Source organism: Peromyscus eremicus, chromosome 16_21 (genome assembly GCF_949786415.1).
Source record: "Peromyscus eremicus chromosome 16_21, PerEre_H2_v1, whole genome shotgun sequence".
Classification (NCBI taxonomy): domain Eukaryota; kingdom Metazoa; phylum Chordata; class Mammalia; order Rodentia; family Cricetidae; genus Peromyscus; species Peromyscus eremicus.
The window spans coordinates 12,385,741-12,409,459 of record NC_081432.1 but is presented as its reverse complement, the minus strand read 5'-3'; the positions used below and the strand labels follow the sequence as shown (position 1 = coordinate 12,409,459).

The following is a 23,719-nucleotide window of genomic DNA, read 5'->3' as shown; positions in this document are numbered from 1 at the left end:
AAAAAACAGGAAGTTGTGTGGATAGGGAGGTAGGAGTTGGGGGAGAGGAAAACGTGACCAAAATATATTAATGAAAAACTCTGTAGAAAAGAATTTATAATTACAAAAAAAAAAAATCCCTGACCAATCTGAAAACAAACAAACAAACAAAAAACCCATACTCCTGTGATGATGTTCTTCAAGTAGCCCATAGTTCCCACAGTGCCCATAGTTTGGATCCATAGCATAAATTTGAACTCATCCTGACAGATAGATAAAAATTGATTGATTGGCTCCTGGTCTTTTGTAACAACTGTCCTGGGGCCAGGATCATTTCTGATGAGAACTCTTTGTTATGCAGATGTGTCTTCTGCATCTGCATAATGATATTCAGAGAAATGGAATTTTAGGAGAAATGTACTGTGCTATTACACAAGTAGCCTTGGAAGCAGAAATAAGCTTTCCAGATGCAAGCTTTTTCTCTTTTCTCACTGATGATTTATCATCTGGTTTTTCCTTCCTAGGCTACCGACAGGGACACAGGAAACTATAGTGCCATGGCCTACAGGCTCATCATACCACCCATTAAAGAGGGCAAAGAGGGGTTTGTGGTGGAAACATACACAGGACTCATCAAGACAGCCATGCTCTTCCACAACATGAGGAGATCCTACTTCAAGTTTCAAGTGATTGCAACTGACGACTACGGGAAGGGGTTGAGTGGGAAAGCTGACGTGCTGGTAAGTGCATGAGGGAGGGACATGAGACTCTAGCCCGGGGCCAGTGTTGTAGCTATCAACACTTTCAATACTACTTTGAAATAGACTCTCTGAAATATAAATGTCATTAAATTTTCATCAAGATGTCTGGCCTCTGTAATTAAAAAACAGAAAACATTTTGTTGTAATGTATTCCAATATATGTGATTTTCCTTTTAGAGCAGAACCTCCAATGATGGTAGAGATGATGCTTCACTGTGTTACATGTGTCTCTATAAAAGAGTATTTCTGTCTTTTCTTTCTCTCAGGCTGAGTACAGCTTCAGGGGTAGATCATCTCAAGGGCAATTGGATTCTAACTTTAACAAAAATATCTAACATCAAAGTACACATCTCTTCGGACATGGAGGTTGTTTGGATTTTTCTCTGATGAAACTAATAACTATTATAAGTGGGGTGATTATTGAGCATCTATCACATCAAGAAAGAATCAAGTAAAATCCATCTACCCCCTTGTATATCTTAGTAAGTTGCACAACTTGTTCAGCTCTCATTTAGTTAACTTTTATCTACATGTAGGCATTAGGGATAAATTTTTTTTCTTTGGTGGTGAAAAACCCCAGTTACCATACATACACCAACATACATCAATTTTTCAATGTTGGCAGTACTCTCCTTCAAAACAGAAAGCTTCATTGTAGTAAAAGCAGGTCAATATTAGCCAAGAAGTCTTGACATATTAGATGTTATGGGTGACATAGTTTTTTTTTTACCAAATAGAGGTCTATAAACCTTATATCAGGTAGTGTACTTTTTTCCCTTCTTGTTATTTAGAATATTTACATTGTGGGGCTTAAGGGCTAAACAGTAAAGTCAGTATATTAAGTATAAATAAGATATTATAAAATAAACACAAGCAAATATAAATAACCATTATGTATAATGTGAATAGGATTCAGTAGTGAGATGTGAACAATGTAAAGTTCATGCTTTTTTTAAATTCAAAATAATTATATAGAAATTATAAACCATGTGCTTAAATCATATGTATTTACTTTTATCTGGATGCTTATTAAATATTTATATATTTATAAAGAGATAAACTCATCTAAAGAAATCACAATGTGTTTTATTTTTATATATATTTCTGTTACAAGCAAATGGCATCAGAGAAGTCATTTCAAAAATGATTTTTATAGTAATGCATGCAATCTTTTTAGTTAAGAGAAAGGCCAAATAAAGTCCATGTGCAGAGGGTGTGATGATGAGAGATGGCAAAACCAAGATGAAGACAAGGTTGAGGGAGTAAGAGATGGTTATTCACTCTTGTCTACAGAGCATGAGAGGGAGCTTGGGTGATGAGTGGGGCTAGAGAAGTCGGTGGTTTAGGTGAGACACGAAAGCCACATGAACTACCCTGGAACTGTGTGCTAAAGCAGCGGGTAGTCACTGAAGATGATTAGTAAGAGGAGAAGGTAATGATCCTCATGTTAGACGAGGCAATTTTTACCCCATTTCTTCCTGTTACTTTCTCAGGGGAGGGCTTTAGTTCATGTGGAGTCTTTGCTCATTCTGTCTGTCATGTTCTCATGCTACCCAAGTGTGGTCACTTCTGAATCCTTACTCCTTCCTCAGAGTCCAACCTCCACCCTCGTGATTCCCCCTCCATACCTCAAGGAAGCTTAGTTAGCTTGGCTTCTTATTTCCAGCTCTCCTGACTTACTTTTGGCAACATCTTCCATTTTTTTTTAATGAGGTTATTCTTCCAGTGTTCCACAGTCACATTTCCTTGAGCTCCATCCCTTAATGACTCTGCCCTCTACCCTTTCTCATCATTGGAAGCCACAGTTACCTGTACTATTGCCCCTAAACTTCCACTTTAAACCTCCCGCCCTTAATCACAATATCAAATGTATCCAGACAAACTCAGCATTCTTGTTCCCAGCAGGACATGCAATCTGTCTAACTGAATTGCTTCCTTCTCATACATTCTCTTATGAGAAACCTACATGTTCCCCATACTTGATTACCAAGTACATAATACTTTATCAATTAAAATGAATGGTCCATGATATAAAAATTAACTTCCTTTCCTTATGTATTCCTTACTCATGATCTCTAAGGAAACAAAGTCGGTGGATTGACTACATTGATTCACAGGCCCATTGAGGCTGAAAAGTCCCATATTGTCAGTCTGCATGGTGGGAAGCCAGAAAAGGTGACAAAATACCCTAGTCTAAGAAGATAGAAGCATCAGAACTGGGAAGGCTAACAATGCAGCACCTGGCCCTGAGAATCCTTGGAGTGTTATTGGAGCAAGTGTCAGTGTGCAGAGTCAAAGCACCTGGAATATTTATCCATAAAAACATGTCTACTTGGGAGGAAAGAACCAGAGAGAGAAACATTTTTTTGTTCTTGTGTTTTATATTATCTGGGTTCCCAAGCAACTGTACAGCAAGCTCGTGGTCAGGGCAGGTGGACTCCACTAGCTTCATTGATCACTATGCTCATATACCATCCCACTCTCTACTTAGATAAACCCTCACAGGCGCTTTACCCATTCTACAGCCAGCAGAATGGTCTAGTCAATATGCAACCACAACCTCATTATTTATACTGTGCTCCTTTGGAAAAGCCATAGAATTCTGAATCTCCTTCGGCTGGATCAGTGCCCATGCTGACACTGTCTGAGACAATGTACACAATGCATGCTTACTTTCATTGTCTAGTAGACTTCAGGCTCTCACCTTTGGCTTGTTTACCACATCACTCATAACTTCTTCTTTTCTTTTCCTGGTTTATTTTGTTCTCATCTGGTAGCATTTTTGCTTTACAAGGCTCAGGCTAATTCTCTTTCTTGTCATCTCTCACTGACTTGGCAAGTTTTTGGTACCATAACTTTAAAACACCATCTAAGTAGTAAATAAAAATGTTCAAACCTCAGAGCTTATTCCTGAGTACCAGACACTATCTATCTACCTACTTATCTATCTATCTATCTATCTATCTATCTATCTATCTACCTACATACATACTTTCTATCATCCCAATAATCACATCTAGGTATCAAAAACAACATTTTTAAATATTTTTGTATGATGAATTAAAGTATAATAAGAAATTGTGGTTGTCTCAAGAAAAACATTATTCAAATTGAACTACCCAGTTTTTCATAGAATAGATATTTTATTTTAAGGAACAACTTAGAGACAAAATATGTTTATTCAAGCTGAGTATTCAGAAGGCATTTATAAAAAAAAAATGAATGAAGTAAGGCTTTCATTTCGAGGATCACAACTGGCAGCACTTGCTCCTGATGACAGATGGCGTTGGAGCTCTCCAGTTGAAATCACAGCACTGGAAAGCTTGTCTTCCCCACTGTGAACTTGACAAATTCCCATTATCCAATGACTATGAGATTGTCTGGTGAGATTGGTGCTCGTATTAAAAAACATTTCTTTTTTCCTGCTGTGTAATGAAATGTGTCAGTATTTGAAAAATATGAACTAATATTATCCAAATGGCAAAGACAACATGTTGAAATGCATTCATGGAGTCGAGTATGAAAGTACACTCCTGTAATTCCACTTTTGGAGCTGGGTGGCATGAAAATCAAACATTCAAGGCCAATTTCAACTACACACAGAGTTCAAGCCCAGTCTGGGTTATGTGAGACTGTGGTCAAAAACAGAAGTAACCAGACATTAATTTGAAGTACAAACAAAAAAATTATAAAAATACAAGAAAAAAAACAAATAGCCTTTGTAATCATTGCTTCAGATCTCAAATGGAATCCAGGGTTGTGTAAACTAACATTCGAATTCTGGTGCAATATCAAAGAAGAATACACAGTTTCCCTAAAAGGCTCTTAGCCCACTCCATTCATTTCATGAGAAGTAAGCTCATAGCCAAGTCCAGTTGTGAAGGACAGTTACGTTCCATGAGGAGAGAACAAGTGTGTACAAACACCAGCTATTGGCCTTGTGTAGGTGCCACACCCAGACCTGCTCTGGGCCACATTGAGGTCTGCTGTGAGTTTGAGATGAAACTGAATTCCAAAGACTCTGTGAATAAAGCCAAGTGTCTCCATGAGGAGTTGAGGTGTTTTATATTGATTGCATGCTGGGATTGTGTTAAACATGTGTTGAGCTATTTTTAAATGCTTGATTAAAACATGACTAAAACAATTTTGCTAGCATTTATCTTTCTGATGTGGATCCCAGGGAATTTAAAATTACATAGGGTTCAATTATTGGTGACTTTGTGCATGTTAGATAAAATGGCAATTTTGAATTTCATAGGAATGAGTGGGGAGGTAAAGAAAATGGCTCATAAGAAAGGACCTAGTACATAGTGAAACTCTGTCATTAGACCTTTGTAAGTCATATATTTCTCTTTATTTTGATCACATTTATTAATTTTACTCTATCACTCAAAGCATCTCCAACAGTGATATAAATGAATATTTATGCAATATTTGAAATCAGCCAAAAGAGATAAAAATCAAGCAATTATATAAGGATATTTTTAAATTATGATACAATAAATTATAAATTTCTGGAAATATTTACATAGTGATTGCAATGGAGAATTAAGATAAATGTTATACTCTTAATTGTTTATATATGCTTGGTGTGGATGCTGAAAAAAGCAAAATTCAGAATCCAGGATTTCTTTAAAGACTAAAACCTAAGCTATAATATATTATTCTCCTCATATGAATAGTAAAAATATTTGTGCTCTGTTCAACAACAGCTATTCAAAAATTTAAAATACCTGTTCAAAGGTAAGGCAGAGCCAACAATTATAGAGTTATAGCAGTCTAAATTTATTAACTTATCAGAAATAGATATATACTCTTAATTTATTAAAAATAGATGTATATTTTTGTCGAGTGATGAGAATTGAGCCCAGGCTTTACAGCTACAAAGTAATTGCTCTTTATACCTATAAGAGAATTGTTCCTTATATCTAGAAGACAATTGTTCTTCTGATGTGCAATTTGTTAATCCTTTACCTATATTTCTTCTATACCCTAAGAATTTTTTTCAAAATTTGTCAAGATAATAATATTTAAGTTGTAAGTGTAATACATGCGGATTCCAGGGACCTGAAACCTTACTTCCTTGTCCTCTGGTGCAATCAAAAGCAGCCCAAAACTGTCTAACAAATGAAAATCCTTTTTGGTAAGTTAATTGTCCTTATGAATGATAAGGACCCAATATATATCCTTAGATGACAAATGATAGAGTCACATGTATCTCTATGGCCAAATTTAGCTTTCCAATGAAGTTCCTCCCACACCACTAGATTCTGCATTCTAAACATTTACTCGGAGGTAAGCTATAGAAAACCAGAACATATATATTTAAATGCAAAGTCTACAACTTCTTTGAACCCATATACTACTAACATGATAATGTTTCCTTGCCCTCTGTGAGACTCTACTGAGCATGTAGAAATCTTGGATAGATTTATTATGCAAAAGATCTTAGATATTTATGACAATAGAAAGACTGTATTCCAAAAATCTCCAAAATTCTAGTAGCATAACTGTCATGGCTAAAGACCTCTCAGGATATAAAAATAAGAGCTAAGTTTTTTGTTGGTTTCTTGGTAGCTTTCCTGCAATAGGAGTTGGTGGTCTTACTGACTTAGACTCTTTCAGACCCATGTTTCTGCCCTTTCTATGGCTTCTTTATTCTGATGGGGAGATAGAAACAAAAAGCACTACTGTCTCTTCCATGGTGCTTACATCCCTCTAATTTTATCCCATGGCCTCCCTAACCTGGGAAATCCATTCCTGCTGTGTTCCCAGCTGGAAAACAGAGACATCTGGATGGATGGCCACCAGAAGATATGCCTGATTACCAAGTGTGATTTTCTTTTTTTTTTTTTTTAAATGTGTATCCCAGGCTGGCCTCGAACTCATGATCCTCCTTCCTCCACCTCCTCCAACAAATCCTACTGGCGTGCACCACCACAACTGGCTCGTTTTCTTTCCCTACATAAAGCAGAGTCTTATCAATTAAACTTGACCCCTAAATCTAAACTGTCAGCATCATGTGCTGCTCATTCTGTCAAGTCTAGATGCTAAAAACTCAATAACAATAAAAAAATTCTGTGCATGGGGGGAGGGGGTCCACCTATCTATAATGAGTGAGAAGGAGAGTTCAAACTGCCAGTGCCCACTGCTTGCCTGTGGATGTATCAAACAGATTCCTAATATAGACTTTGAGAAGATTTATTAGCCTCACACAATATTAGACTCACACTAAATTCAAACAGTCTCCTAATGAGTTGTGAACATTTTCTGTAATATTTTGGACTTATTTTCTTGGAAATCTAAGTGATACAGCATGTCTGGACTGCTTTTCCCACTTGGCACTGCTCAGGGAAAGCCAGCAGAGCCTGGCCCTTTCAAAGCAGTGTGTGCCCTCAAATTGCAGACTTCTACTACTTCCTGTCAATTATTCTCTTGTCTACTGTTGTTATTTAAATTTCCTGTCTGATTCCTTGAGGATTTTTAACCCCATCTATGAGTAAATGCATATAGATAACTTGGAGCCAGTATAAGAATTATATGGCAGCATGAATGTATTCCCTATCATAAATCATGTTGAGATATTCTGTGCTAACTATAACCAACCCAGAGTGTCCAATTTATGGTTCTGGTGTACATGCACTAATACTACTGTAGTAGCACGTGGACATGTAAAGGATTGCTCAATATTTGACTTCACATTCTTGTATAAATTATTTGGCAACAGTTCAGCGGTTACAAGCTATGGAGCCACATAGCTCTCACTTAAACAGGATTGATTATTAAACTTTGGCTATGGCACAACCTTTAATCTCTGTCCTAGTTAGGGATACTATTGCTGTGATAAAACACTGTGGCCAAAAGTAACTTGAAGAGTAAAAGATTTAGCTTACAAGCTAAATACCTGGAATCACAGTCCATTGAAGGAAGACAAGGCAGGAACTCAAAGCCTGTAGGAATCTGGAGGCAGAAGCTGATGCAGATACCATGGAGGGGTGCTGCTACTGGCTTGCTCCTTGTTGTTTGCTCGGCCTGCTTTCTTATATCACCCAGATCCACAAGCCCAGGAATGGTAGTACCCACAATGAACTGGGCCTCCCACATCAATCACTAATTAATAAAATGCCCTACAGGCTTGCCTACAGACCAATTTTATGGAGGTAGTTCCTCAACTGAGGTTCCCTTCTCTGAGGTGACTCTAGCTTGTGTCAAGCTGACATAAAACTAGCCAACACAATCACACAACAAATATTCCAGGTTTTTTATAGTTTTCATATTTAAATGGGAATAATATCAATAACTACTTGTGATAGTTGATGATAAAGTTGAAACCTGTAGAGTTCTGAAGAAAAATAAAATAGAATGTAGTCAGCATGGAATTACTTCTTTTATTTTATATAATAACAGAAGGAACTCATTGAGTACTAAATGAATACAACATACCCATCAACTATTGCTAAAATAGCTCATATTAGTTCTACTGTAGATTTGTATGCATGCATCTCCAGATTACAGTTGCCAAAATAGACAAGGAGACTGTATTGAGAATCCTGTGGAATATAGACATTCTACCCTGTTTTACCTCAGAACACCAGCTGCAATGAGTAAATTATATGCTGAGGTTTTCAAATCCTAAACAGTGTATACCTGTTATGCTGGGTGTGCCTTACTGATGAAATCAAGTACAACAAAACTCCATTCCTGTTGTCATTGCCTTAGTCACTCTTCTATTGCTATAAAGAGACACCGTGACCATGGCAACTGTTATAAGAGGAAGCATTTCATTGGGGGTTTGCTCACAGTTTCAGAGGTTTAGTCACTTATGGTGGAGAATATGACAGCATGCAGGCAGACACTGGAACAATAGCTAAGAGCTACATCCTGATCCATAGACAGAGACAGACAGACAGACAGACAGATAGACTCTGGGCCTACCATAGGCTTTTGAAACTTCAAAGCCCACCCCCAGTGTCATACTTCCTTCAACAAAGCCACACCTTCTAATCTTTCAAAGGGCTCCACTCCCTGGTGACTAAGCATTCAAACATGATTTCAAACCACCACAGTCATCACAGAGTTTTAAAAATCAGACTCAAAGCCAAAATAATGAAATCCTCTTAGCATGTAATTTCTGAGTCCATAGCAAGTACTCCCAACAGTGGTTTATTCCTAATGCCAATAGGAAAACACATATTTTTTCAAAAAAAATCATCTGGCAATGAGTTAAAAACAAGAAACAACAAATTCTATAGATAATAGGGAACAGACAATATTAATACTTAAAGTAGAAATTTCCATGATCAGGACTTAATTATGTTCTGTTTTCCCTTCTCAGGTATCAGTGGTCAATCAGTTGGATATGCAGGTCATTGTCTCCAATGTACCACCTACGTTAGTGGAGAAGAAGATAGAAGACCTCACAGAGTAATGGATTTTGTTTCTTTATAGATTTATCTCCATAGAATTGTAATCTTAGTTTGACTGAGCCATTTAAGTTATTACAACATTCAGATTGAGTGAAGTTTCAAAATCACTTTCTTCATGCTAATTTTCTTACTCTTTTCCCAAGCTGTAGAGCATCATTGGAAGTAGGTAAAGGTTCTGAAAATACCTTCAAGTAACATGGACATTAGATTGAGGACAGTCCAGGGTTTAAAATGCTTTGTTGCGTTGACAAGACTTTAGAGTACAACCTAAGCAATTCCCAGGCATGTGATTTGAATATGTGCCTTGAAATGGCCTTCCAAGATCATCCAAAAAAATTCATGATTGCAGTATCATGGAATGTACAGAAAATGTTATTTTTCAAAATGGCATGTCCACTGATACAGCTCATCCTTTTATAACAAAAGTATGGTATTTTTTAAAGTCATTGCTGATTAACCATTTGGTGGTTTGTTCTCCACTGTTCTATGATGCCAGAGAAAGATCCACGTTCAATGGTCTGATTTGATCCCACATTAAGTGGGTGGTAAGTGACAAATATTAATCATTTAGTGCTAACCAACACTTTACACCATTTTAGACAACTAAAGTATAGAAGGAATAGCTTTTAGGTCAGGCATAACTGAAGTCTATTCTGCTTGCGCTGTGGGTAATGTCCTAGCACTGCAAAATGTTCAGGTTCCTGTGTCCGAAGCTGTAGTTCTGTAGAACATTGACTGTTTCATTACAAGGCCGCACCTTGAACAGGATGTTTCAGATGTGTATATTCCTCACCCTCTATTTCAATTTTTATCTCACTTCAAGACCCTGAAGGCAGACCTGGGGGATCACTGGATCTCTTCGTCTCTCTTCCCACAGGACCACATTGAATAAATCTCCTCTTTCTGCTTTCTACTTTAAATAAATAAAATAACTTTTAAAAAGTGGTATTAGCTTATTAGTTTATGTTCTCTGCTTCCTTAACATTAGTTAGATAATGACTTCATCTGTCATTTTTGACTTATCTGTATTTATTGTTTGTGATAGAGTCTCTCTCTGTACCTCAGGCTAGATCTCTTGATGCCCCTGCTTCAGCTTTCTAAGTACCGGGTTACAATCTGTGCCCCATACCTGGCTTGCTATTATTTATTAACTCCTTATTTTTTAACATTCTGAGGCTATCAAGGATTATCAAACTACCATTGTCCTTTTAGCCTGGTGCCACTTTCTATATTTTACATGTAGCATGTGATGTTTGTGCCTTCTTTGGATTCAGATGTATCAGTGTCAACTCTTGCTGTAAACATGTTGCTCTCTATGAAAAATAGCCCTAGTTCTAAATGCACAGAAACATCTTCAGATAATTTGGTGGCTTATTTTTCAACAATTAAACACTGAATGAAATATAGTAAAGCCATGCTAACACATGCCGTGTTCCCCTATGTACTTTGTAGAGATTTCTTAAGATTTGGTGCTTTTAACATTTAATACAATATAAAGGTCTCATGAGGTGGGTTTTATCACTAGCCACAGAGAGAATGGAAGCTTTTGGTTTACCGATGCGGTTCACATGCAGATAACCCCCATGAAACTATTAGCTGGTGGCACCTGAGAAACACGAGTGACTCCTGTTTCTTGGCTACTTTTGTTTCACATACAGACCCATGTTTTCTCATAGCACCAACTGAAAAGGGTGAAACTCTCTTCCCTAGCTAGCTGGTAATCCAGTTTAATTTTTCAAAGTATACTCTAATGCTCTTATCATTTGTCAACTTCTCCTTAGATTTTAATCTAATGAATGCATTAATGGGCTTTAATGCCATCATCAGTTCGGTTTTATAGTAGGTGTTTGATGCTTTGTATTGACTGAACATTTAACCCAAACACAGTCATTGTGCCCTTCCCTTTATACTGGAACAGAATGTATTAAATGGAAACTGAAAGCAACGAGACAGAAGGATAATTCATAAGCATTCATAAGATTTAATGTCATAAGTGGGTCTGGTGGCATAAGTGAGAAACTCTGAGATCCTGAGATACACATTGCAAAGGAAACTTCAACACTGAGGCTTTTTACTTGAAACAGTCTTTCCCAGACTGAGTTCTAACATCTGTTGATAAGAGCTGGTAAGGCTTGCATGACTGATGTTGGGAGAACTCAGTTATGTAAGGTGATAAGAATCAAAAACACCCAGTGAGGGATTATTGTTCCGTGTAAATTGGTGTGGTAGACAAAGTCAATGGGTTCTTGCAGAGACAGGCCAGGCTTTTGTACAGTCTTTTAAGACAGCAAAGCTTTGTAACAGACGGCCGCTCATTAATTCAGGTGACTATGTTTGAATACTGTTAGAGCTGCATGGCCTCTGGCAGCTTAGTAATACTTGAAGCTAAATTTTACCACTTTAAGTTCATAGTTGTATATTATTAAATAGGCTGACATTATTGTTAAGTATATGCCATAACTTCACCTCATAGAAAAGACCCTACATCAGTCAGATGGCAGCCACATTCTGCTCCTAACAGTGTGAATCTGGCCTTCTAACTCCTGCTGTAGAAGGGAACCATGCATTTCACCTTTTGTTGACTGACTTACTTAACTTGGCCTAATATCCTCCAGATTCATCTATTTTGACATGTGGCCATACCTACTGTGATTCAGCTATTTGGGTGTTTTGATTCTTTGTGTTTTGTTGTTTTTGTTTTGTTTTATTTAATGAAAGTAATTTTTCTCCTGTTACAGGGGCCTTTCTAATTTTTTGGCTTCTACCTTTCCTTACTCTACACATGTAAAATAAAAATTATAAGCTAAGATCCACATATAATGGAGAATGTGGCTTCTGTCTTTCTGGGCCTGAATTACCTCATCTCATATATAGTATTTTACATTTTTCTGTAAATAATTCCATTGTACTTTACAGCTAAATAAAATTCTACTGAGTGTGTGCACTGCAACTTCATTGTCTAACCAATAGTTGGTCGATATCTAGGCTGATTCCATTCCCTTGGCATTGTGTCTAGAACAGCTGTACTCATGGATGAACATACAGCTCTAACTTAAATGCCTCAGAGGAGAATAGCTGGGTCACGCAGCAGTTCTGTTTTCAGCTTTTTGAGAAATCTCCACAGTGATGCTCACAATGGCTTCCCCACATCACACCCACCAACAGTGAATCAGGCAAGATTCTTCTTTATCCACACCCAAGACAACATCTGTTGTCATTTTTTTTCTGGATGATAACCATTGTGACAGTGGCAAAGTAGGATCTCAGAGTATTGATACTGTGCATTTCCCTGATGGCTAACAGTTCTGAACACTTCTAAAACACTTATTAGCCGTTTGTATTTCCTCTTTGAAAACTTCTGCTCAGTTCCTCAGCCCATTTTTGTTTAGGTTGTTTGTTTTCTTAGTGTTTGGTTTTTTATTTCTTTTTATATTCTAGATTGCAATCCTCTTTTGTGTAACTGGCAAAGTCTGCAGGCTGCCTCCTCCCTGTGTTAGCATTTCCTTTACTATACAGATGCCTTTGGTCCTGTGATGTTTCCTTTGTCCTCGTGGCCTGACTTCCTGAGCTACCAGAGTCTTATTTAGGAAGTCTTTACCTGGACCTGGACCTTGCCATGACTTCCCCTACTTTTTTTCTCTAGCCTTTTTAGAGTTTCACTATGTTGCAGTTTTTGGCCCATTTGGAGTTTTGTGCAAGGTGAGAATCAAGGGTCTCCCTCTATATTTTTTTTTAATCTGTGGACATCCAGTGTTCTCAGTACTGTATGTCCATTTGCCAGTGAGTATTCTTTACATGTTTGTTAAAAAAATATCAGGTGATTGTAGCTGCATGGATTTCTATCTGGGTCTTTATTTTATTTTCCTGATCTGCATGCCTGCTTTTATGCCAACACCATCTGTTTCTATCACTGTGGCTCTTCAGTGTAACTCAAAATAAGGGATGCAAATATTTCTAGCATTATGCTTTCTGCTCAGGAATGCTGGTGTATTTCCAAATGAATTTTACAATTTTTTTCTGTTTATGTCTTTGGAAATGATTTTGGTGTTTTGGTTGGGATTACACTGAATCTGTAGAATGCTTTTGGGTGGCACTGGTTTTCCCAATATTTTTTCTTCCAATCCAAACACACAAAAGATCTTTCCATCTTCTAGAGCAGTGGTTCTCAACCTTCCTAATGCTGGCACCCTTTAATACAGTTCTTCATGTGGCAGTGGCCCCCAACCATAAAATTTTTTTCATTGCTACTTCATAACTGTAATTTTGCTACTGTTATGAATCATATTGTAAATATCTGATGGTCTCAGGAGATCCCTGCAAAAGGGTTGTTCGCCCCCCAAAGGGTTGCGACCTGTAGCTTGAAAACCATTCTTTCAGTGTCTTCTACAGTTTCTCTCGAGTGTTTTAAAGCTTCATTATGGAGCTCATTTGCTTCCTTGCTTAGATCTTGTCAGGGCATTTTAGTTTGTGTGAAGTAATTTTGAACAGCTTCACATCCATCATTTCTTCCTCAGCATCTTTGTCGTTGCTAAATAGGAAGGCTGCAGACTTTTGTGTATTGATTTTTCATCCTGCTGCTTTGCCGAAAGTTGTCATTAGGTCTAAAAGGCTTTAGATGGTATCTCTGAGGCTTCTTACATAGAGAATCATGTCATCTGTTAATGAGGATGGTTTGACCTCCTACCTTCCAGTTTTTATCTCCATCTTGGTGATCGTGTGTTCTTGACGTTGCTTGGTGCTCTGCTGAAAGCAGAAGGACTACACGCGTCTGTATTATTCGTGATTTTAATGGATTGAAGAATTTGTCTCATCATTGACTTCTCTCATCACCGACCTCTCCGTGTCTTTGTCTTCTTGTCCCCAGCTATGACGTGAGCAGCTTTCCTCCTCTGTGCATGCCCTTCCACCATGATAGGTATGCCTTGTTCTAGACCTAAAAGCAGGGAGCTGTCTGGTCATAGACTGAAACTGTTGGGCAAAATCAAATGCTTTCTCTTTAAGTTGATCCACTCAGGTGTTCTGTCATAGTGACAGAAACAACATTCTCGGTAATTTTTTGTTTCAACACGAAAGGAACTTACTTGCTGCTTTTTCCTAAATATTAGGTTTTTGCTTTGTCTTAACAAAGAAGGAGCAATACCTTCCATTTGCAAGAAAACTGGACCATTTGAAACTTACAGTTTATAAGAAGTCATATTTCTTTCCTGGATTGAAAACTAATGTATAATTACATTTGGAAACCATTTTTCATCAGTCTTTAAGGGCGGGAAGTAATATCTTCTTTGAGACCTAAAGCGCAAGTGTACATAAACACACACGCACACACACACACACACACACACACACACACACACACACACACACACAGTTTGTGTTGTAGTATCCTGTGGCAGAATTCTAATTACTGGCTGTTCTTAAATCTTCAGTTAACAACACAAGAGAAGGAAGTAAACAAAGGTGGCCTCTTCTCTGTTTTTTGTTGGCTTGTTTTTAACTTGTTAAAATCAATTACTTTACTAGGGTTACTCACAGAACATCTCTGTTACTTTATGTTACATTTGGTATAAATCCTTAGTTATATGAAGGAATATTATCCTATTATGATATTATATTATCATACTATGAATAAATTATTTATACTGGAGCCGGGCGGTGGTGGCGCACGCCTTTAATCCCAGCACTCGGGAGGCAGAGCCAGGTGGATCTCTGTGAGTTCGAGGCCAGCCTGGGCTACCAAGTGAGTTCCAGGAAAGGCGCAAAGCTACACAGAGAAACCCTGTCTCGAAAAACCAAAAAAAAAAAAAAAAAAAAAAAAAAATTATTTATATTGGTGATTATTCATGTGTCAAAATGGCTCGATTTCATAGTAATTAGATTTTAGTCTCCCAAATTATCTTTAACTTGAATAATGGTAAATTCTTTTCTATTTTATATCATTTTTACTTTGTAAATCTGTCCTTTCTTTCTGATAAGCAGAAGTAACACAAAGTAATGACTTACAAGTGGATTTTACTTAGTCCTTTATTGTTTTTTATTTAAAACGATTTTTATACCATCTATTTTGATCATATTCTTTCCCCTATCCCAAATCTTCTCAGACCTTCCCCACCTCCCTAACAACCCATGTTCTTTATTTCTCTCCTGGATTTAAAAGCATTTAAAATAAGTGCATAATTGCACTTAGAAACCATTTTGCATCAATCATCATATGCAGGAAGCAATATCTTCTTTGAGAACTTAAACAAATGCACGTACGTACATTTAGTCTGTGTTGAAGTATCCTATAGCAGGGTTTTAATTACTGTCAGTTCTTAAACCAACAGAACAAGAAAAAACAAAGTATGAAAATTCAAGCAGACAAACTCAAAGAAAAAGAAAATCAATTTTTTATTTCACTGTTTAATGGACCCCTCTGGATACCCCTGTGTAAAAATTCCTGTAGGGCAACCTGTTTGTTCGCACTGCTTGCTTCTTCTAAGATGTGGTTCCTATTTTAATGTCCAAAGCAGTCATCATTCATTGTTGTCTCTGTTTGGGGTACTTGTAGTCAAACCTGTGTCAGTTTCTGTTGGGAGAAACACATTTACAGAAGTATAGTGAATTGATTAGCTTTCTGGTTAGATAGGATGTAGGAAAATCAAACACATATCTGTGCCATTTTTCTTTGCTTCCTTAACAATATGAAAATGATAGATTAAAACAACATGCCAGGCTTAGCTATTACGTTTAGGCAGTGTATTTTGTAAGAATCATTGTGTGTGTGTGTGTGTGTGTGTGTGTGTGTGTGTGTGTGTGTGTGTGTGTGTGATGCATACATGCAGAGGCCAAAAGAGGACATTGGAAGTCCTACTCTATTGCTTCCATGCTACTATTTGGGACAGGGTCTCTTGCTGACCCCCAGGCTCTTTGTTTCACTAGGCTGGATAGCCAGTGAGCTCTCCAGATTCACTAGTGTCTTTGCTATGATGCTGAGGTTATAGGCACATGTGGCCATTCCTGACATTTGCATGAGTGCTGGAGATTAGAACTCAGGTTGTCTTGCTTTTAAAGTCAACATTTTTATATACTGAGCACTCTTCCCCAGACACCAGAATCAATAAACCACTAAAACAATGAGAAAATGTCCTTTTCTATTTGCTTATTTAACTAGATTTTCATTTAAAAATACCTTGAAAATTAAGGATGATCAAGATATAGAGTAGCCAACCTTAGATATCATTGATCTGTTTTTATTTGCTCCCAATATAAGATTATTTGGTTTGGCTTCTTTTTTTCAAACATTTGCACCAGGAACTGAGTAGAAAGCAGTTGCACTATGAAAATGGGCAGAACACTGGCCACTGTTCTTTGGAGAAGTTGTGCAGTTACCTCACAGAGATGAACTAGTGGAGTAAGCCTCTATCCCCTTTGAAGTACTTTTCTTCTCCATAGATACTAAATGAATAATTTAGCACTGTAATATTTTATGCTCTAAAATCCAGAAATTTTGTCAAATAGAACAGCTTATTATTTTATAATCCAACCCATCAGGGAATCAAATCAATGAATCTTTTACTTGGGACTGTGCTCTGAACAGCAGCAATCAATTCTGCATTTTCTGACTCGTGCTTATGGTTTTTCTCTTAACTGTCTACGGTTTATTCATGGTTTTTCTCTCTGAGCTACTGCTTCTCATCATGGGAAATTCAACCACTTACATTTAAAAAATTCCATTTGTATCAGGAACGTGATAAATAGTATTTTAGACGATTTCATTTATGTCTCATGTGTATTGGTGACTATACTGAATTATTCTTAATGGTCTCCCTTATTCCAAAGAGAAAGAAAATAGCTTACAATAACTTCTATAGTATACTTCACTAAAATACACTGAAAATTATTTCAGAAAAATGAAATAAAGAACTCACAATGAGAGAAAATAATAAAGAGGCTTCAGAGCCTTCCAGACACTGCAAAGCAACCACCAAGCCAGTGAGCAATCACCGTAGAGCTTTCTAGAAACCACAGAGCAACCACAAGACAGTAAACAATCACTGAAGAGCCTTCCAAATGTCACTGGGTCATCCCAGACCATTGAACAATTAGCAGGAAGCCTAGGAGCCAACAAACCAAGCAAACAAATACAAATTAAATAGACTCAGTTACCAAGTTCGCAACACCAAACCAATTATTGAAGAAAAACAACTCTTTAAGAGTCTAATTGCAGACTAGGGGGAAGGCTTTTATCATGTGGGATGTCCTAGAGAAGGTCCCTCCAATGGCCAAAGTGCTATGGGATACCTGGCCTGTACTGTAGTTTAATCTGGGAAGATTCCTTGAAGAAATGGAACAAAGAAGTTTAGAATATCCCGGGAACCTGCCTGCTGGAGCTCTCCCACCATCTGCCATGTCTGTTGACTCTTTTAACTCCTCTTCTGAAAAAAAGAAAATGTATTGACAAGTTCTAGGTAGAGCTTTTTGGGTTGCCAGTTAAACTCAAGAAAATTCCAGGCATCATGATATAGTCGTCACACTCATGAACTTGCTAAAGATATAGTTACCTTCAGAAGATCAAGTCAAGAAGTTCAGTCAACATTCCAACAGGCAGCACTAAGTAAGCTCAGTCGGATATATATGAGGATATACATCTCCGATCGGGGCTCAGGGACCTATGTGGAAGAGGAGGCAGAAAGATTGTAAGAGCCATAGAGGATGATTGGCAGCAAAGAAACAATGTCTTCTGGACTGATGCAATATGAACTCACGGAGACTGTGACAGCCTGCACAGACTCTGCACAGATTCAAGCCAGATGGAGTCTCAGTGCTGAAATAGGGAAGTAGACATGAGCTCGCATCCCCAACCAAGAAGCTCTCTCCAATTGGCATTCACTTGGAAAGGATATTATTTTTCTCCAATGGAGTCTCACTGAGTATATAAACCACACTTAGGTAAGGGCAGGCCCTATGTTCAGCAGTTGACAGCCAATACAAAATGAACTCAATGTTATCTTGAAAACGTTTGGTGTCATGTTGCTTTGTTTGGGTTTTTTGTTTGTTTTTGCTTTAATTTTGTTTTGTCTTACTGACCTTGTGATTGTATATTAAGATTTTTCTGAGTTTTATAGCCTTTGGTGTACGTGTGTGTGTGTGTGTGTGTGTGTGTGTGTGTGTGTGTGTGTGTTGTGTGTGGTGTTTCCTGTGTTTTTTCTTTGAATTTTTTTCTTTGAAATTTCTTTGAAATTATGCTTTGTTGTCTTGTTTGGTTTGCTTTGAGGGTGGGCAGTTGGTTTCTAGAGAAATAGAAAAAGAAGGCATGGAGTTGGTTGAGTGGGGCGTTAGGGAGATTCTGGAAGGATTCGGGGGAGGAGAAACCATGATCAGATTATATAGTATGAAAAAGTTTTTTTTTTCCAGTTTTAAAAAAGAGGACAGAAAGGAAGGATTTGGAGTGTTAGTGGTGGGATGTTAGAAGTGCCTGAGGGAGTAGGAAGGAGTAGTTGGGGTGAGTGTGATCAAGATACATAATTTACATGGATGAAATTGTCAAAGAATAAATAAAAGATGTTCTATTTTATTTTTAAGAAAGGAGACCTGAAGAGATGGCACAGAGGTTAATAAGTCTCTTTAAAAAGAAAAGAAAATTCCAGGCATGGTTTATAATGGAATGTAAGGACTTCTGGAGCCCACACAACAGCCGGAGTTCTGGGTGGAATCCCACACAGAGCCTGGCTTTGGGGGGTGTGGCTGACCCCCCATTGTACAATGGAGTTCAAAAGCTTTAGAAAGTAACATAATTTCTAGAAAGACAGAAGATAGCTAGGAAATAGTGGTTAATTTTAATCTACATTGATGGACAGAGCAAGCCAGGTCCTCTTGGTGCTATTGGTTCCCACGAAGAAAACGCAATTAAAAATCCAACAAATATTTCTTGGCTGAGCATTCAAGGTCAGAAATTCTCATCAAATAATCATTCTAGTTTGACTTATTCACAATAAACAATAGGTAATTGAGAAGATGACTGCCATAATAATTTACTATAAAAATAAAATAAAGGTTAAAACAACCTCAAATGAATACTCATCTCAGCTTCAAAATTATTTCAGTAAAGCCCTTACACATTAGTTTTTTCCAGCTGGAGCTAACTGAATATCTATACACAAGTGGCTGGAAATGGTGACAGTGCAAATTTAAACTTAAGTATCTGTCAAAAATGATTTGGTTCCAAAATATGTAAGTGAAATGACCAAGGCTTTTTTGGACACCCTTAAGTTACTATTTTTTAAAATGTTATCTACATAGAAAAATCTTAGTTAAATATGCTTTTCCATATTTGCTGTGTATGGCATGGAACCTCCAAACTATAGTGGAACATTAAAAAACCCCATTTAAATTTGATTTTTATTCCATGTTGTAATTAGTTTCCACATTATATACATCACAGAAGATGGCATGTCCAGCCCTCTGTTCCGAGAAGCAAGTCCTAACCAGACACATACACACACATACACACACACACACACACACACACACACACACACACACACACACCCTGTTCTGTGCTTGATTAGACTTCTACAGGAATCTAGGGTTCATGTGGCTTACAGCCCTTCTGAAAATCCAAGAGTCAGAAATTGATGGAAAGAAATGTGTTGAATCAAACCTGGCTTTTTAATTCTTATGTTAAGTTAGCATAAAAGGCAGTAGGTATAAGAGGCATTTTCCACTAACGTATGTCTTAGTAGACTCCCTGTCCTCTCCCCTGCCTCCCTGCTAACATTGTCTCCCAATCTTGCCTCTTCAATGACCCTCTCCCTCTCCTTCCTCACCACCTAGTCTTACTCTCTCTGGGTGCTCTTCAGTTTTGGAGACTTCACACACACACACACACACACACACACACACACACACACACACACACACGTATGTCTACATTACAGGCTAGGATCTGCAGATGAAAGAGAATATGCAGGGTTTGCTGTTGTTTGGGTTTCTTTGTTTGTTTGCTTGCTTGCTTGTTTCTGAGTTCCAGCCAACTCACTTAATAAGTCTCTGTGTCCACCATTTTCCTGAAAATTTTATGATCTCATTTTTCCTTATAATTAAATACTATTCCATTTTTATATCTACCTTTGGATGTATGCCTAGTAGTGGCATAATTGGGTCAGGGGTAGTTCTATTTTTTTATTTTTGAGAAATCTCCACATTGATTTCCATGAAGACTGTACTGGGTTATAGTCTCACCAGCAGCAGAAAAAAAAAAAAAAAACTCCAAAACGATATGGGTCTAACTTCATTCTTTGTTGGTGGATATCCAGGGTTTTTTCCCAGCACTATTTATTAAAGACACTGTCTTTTTTCCACCGCATGTTTTTAACATCTTTTTCAAATCTTAGGTGGACATAATTATGTCAGTTTATGTCTGAGTTCTCATAGCTATGCTAGCTTATGATGTCTGGTTCTCGTGGACTATGTATGGCTTCTCGATTCACTTCATCTGTCTGCTTCTCTTCTTATGCAAGAATCAGACTGTCTTTGTTGCTAAAGCCCCATAGTATAATTTGAGACCAGGTACCATGATACCTCTGTTTACATCGTTTATCCTTAGCATTGCTTTGGTGTTTGATTTTGTGGTTCCATATGAATTCTTGGATTGTTTTCTAGTGTTATGAAAAAATAGCATTGGAGTTTTGATGAAAATTGTGTTGAACCTGTAGATGACTCTTGGCCATATAGCTATTTTCATGCTTTTAATTCTGCCAATTTCATCTTTGTTTCTTTTTCTCTATGTCCTGAAGTTTTCATTGTGGGAGGACTTTAACTGTCATGGTGAGATTTATTCATATGTGCTTTTTTTTTGTTTTGAGGCTGTTATAAATGAGATATCTTTGCTAATGTCTTCCTTTGTGAGTTCATTGTTGCAATATGTGAAGGCTACTGGTATCTGTATACTGTTTTTGTATCCTGCCACTTTATTGAAAGTGTTTAATATATCTAAGAGGGGTTTTTAGGTTCTATGGGATCTTCTAGTATAGAGTCATGCCACCTGCAAACAGAAACTTCTTGGCTTCTTCCTTTCATATTCCCATCCCTTTTAAGTGTTTCTCTCCTTGTTCTAGCTATGACTTCCTAAGAGAGAAGAGAGTGGGCATCTGTGTCCCATTCCTGACTCTGGACAATGCTCTTACTTTTATCCCATTTGCCATAATTTCAGTTATGTTATTGTAGTGGTTTCAACAAGAATGATCCCCATAGACATATATTTGAATTTTTGTCCCAAGTTTGTGAACTATTTGGAAGGATTACAAGGTGTGCCTTGCTGGAGGATGTATGTCACTGGGGACAAGCTTTAAAATTTCAAAAGACTTAGACCATTCCCAGTATCTGTCTACCTGTCTATCTGTCTGTAGCTAGAGTTTTCTCTCCGGGTCCCACCAAGCCCTGGCAGTCCGACAGCCCACTTATAAAATAAACACACAAATGCTTATATTATTTAAACTGTTTGGCCTAAAGGCTCAGGATTCTTGCTAGCTGTTCTTATATCTTAAATTAACCCATTTTTATTAGTCTATAAGTTGCCATGTGGCTCGTGGTTTACTGGTACCTTACATCTTGTTTGTCATGGCAGTAGCTGGCAGCGTCTCTCTGCCTCAGTCTTCCACTTTCCAGAATTCTCCTCTCTCCTTGTCCCACCTATACTTCCTGCCTGGCTATTGGCCAATCAGTGTTTTATTTATTAACCAATCAAAGCAACACATTTAACATACAGAACATCCCACAACAACATCTGTCTCTCTGTCTCTCCCTGCCCCCCCTCTCTCTCTTTCTCTCTTTCCCTCTCTCTCTCTCTCTCTCTCTCTCTCTCTCTCTCTCTCTCTCTCTGCTTTGTGTTTGTTTCTCAAGGTGTGAGTTCTTAGCTACCGCCCTAGCACCATGCCTGCCTGCTGCTAAGCCTACCTCCATGATGGTCATGGACTCTGAACCTCTGAAACCATGAGCCCCAGACTAAATGTGTCTTTTCCTATGGTACCTCAGTCATGGTGTCTTTTCTCAGCAATAGAAAAGTAACTGAGAGAGTTGTATATAGTCTCTATTATTTAGAGGCATACTCCATCTATTTCTGTCATGACTTTCATCATGAAGACCTGTTAAGCATTTTCAAATTCAGTTTCTTCATCTATCAAGATTTTTCTGTCCACATGATCTGATTTGTGCTGGGCGGTGGTGGCAAACACCTTTAATCCCAGTACTCGGGAGGCAGAGCCAGGCGGATCTCTGTGAGTTCAAGGCCAGCCTGGGCTACCAAGTGAGTTCCAGGAAAGGTGCAAAGCTACACAGAGAAACCCTGTCTCGAAAAACAAAAACAAAAACAAAAAAAGATCTGATTTGTGTATGTCAAATCCTGTATCTTCAGGATGATTCATCTTTGCAAGCATTCTTTTGAGAATTTTTGCATTCACCAGCCTGTGGTTTTCTTTGTTGTTGTTGTATCATCATTGAGTTTTGGTATCAAGATAGCATTTTTTTGTGGAAAGGATTTGGTAGTATTCCCTTTTTTATAAAATATTTCTGTTTTGTAGAACAAATTGAAATGTGTAGTATTCAATTCAGAATTGGCTTTGAAGAAAATGGAGAAGGCTTTCTATCTCATCTTCACCTTCAAAGGGGTTGGCTGGTTTGTTGAAAGCTTTTGTGGGACACTCTAGGTTACAATGAGATATGTAGGTATATCCCTGCTGCCGTGTGTGGTCCATTCTCTTGCAGATCTTCATCCATCTGTCTTGTCCATTTTTCTCCTCAGAATGGAATGTAATCTCCATCCTTGTCTTTGAAATTCCTTTGCTTTGACTCTGATTTGGGACTTCCTGGAGCCAGAACCTGTATGTTCTTTTTAGATGAACATACTGCTTTTTTGTGCATCAATTTCTGTGAGTTGAAAATGTTTTCTTTAATTTAGAATATAATGTGAGAAGACATGAGCCTTTAAAACACGAAGGAGGCCAGGCATGGTATTACATACCTGTAAGTCTAACACTGGGAGGCTGAGGGAGGAGGCTGTGAGTTTAAGGCCACCCCGGAGAACCAAGCAAGACACTCCCAACCTTCAAAAATGGATGAGAGAAGACCTGGAAGTGGATAGGTCACAGCTTCTTCCTACTCTGTTCCCATTGCACATCAAAGCCTATCAGGGTGATATGAAGCCACTGTGTAACCATGATGGTGATGGGGTGTGTTCTCCATCCTCACACTAGCTCTAAACATTAGTTTGGCATCACAGACCTGTATTTCTAGCAACACTACAGCATTCCTTCTGAGAGTCCTCATCTCGGGCTCTTGTTATAGTAGTATTTATGTTTTAAATAGGCCTATTAATGGTGAGAATTTAAACTTGAGACAATTTTTCTTTTTGTTATTGGTCAGTTATCTTCAATTCATTCTTCTTAGATAAATGCCACAGTTATGCTCTCATTTGTTTTTGTTCTAGCTAAGCCTATATGATGCTAAGATATCCTGTAATAATGTAAGAAATGCAGTCACCCAATATCTTCTTTTCCTGTGTACATGGCAATGAGCAAG

The 23,719-nt window shown here is 37.8% G+C and overlaps 1 protein-coding gene across 9 annotated transcripts in view; it reads left to right on the top strand.

The window, feature by feature from the left end:
* Positions 1-23,719, top strand: part of Pcdh15 (protocadherin related 15) — a 623,956-nt gene that overhangs the window by 559,320 nt on the left and 40,917 nt on the right. For all 9 annotated transcript variants that reach the window (XM_059244015.1, XM_059244010.1, XM_059244012.1 and 6 more), the window contains 2 exons: positions 504-719; positions 9,076-9,164. In XM_059244015.1, the coding sequence (XP_059099998.1) occupies positions 504-719; positions 9,076-9,164 (305 nt within the window). The remainder of the gene's footprint in view (positions 1-503; positions 720-9,075; positions 9,165-23,719) is intronic.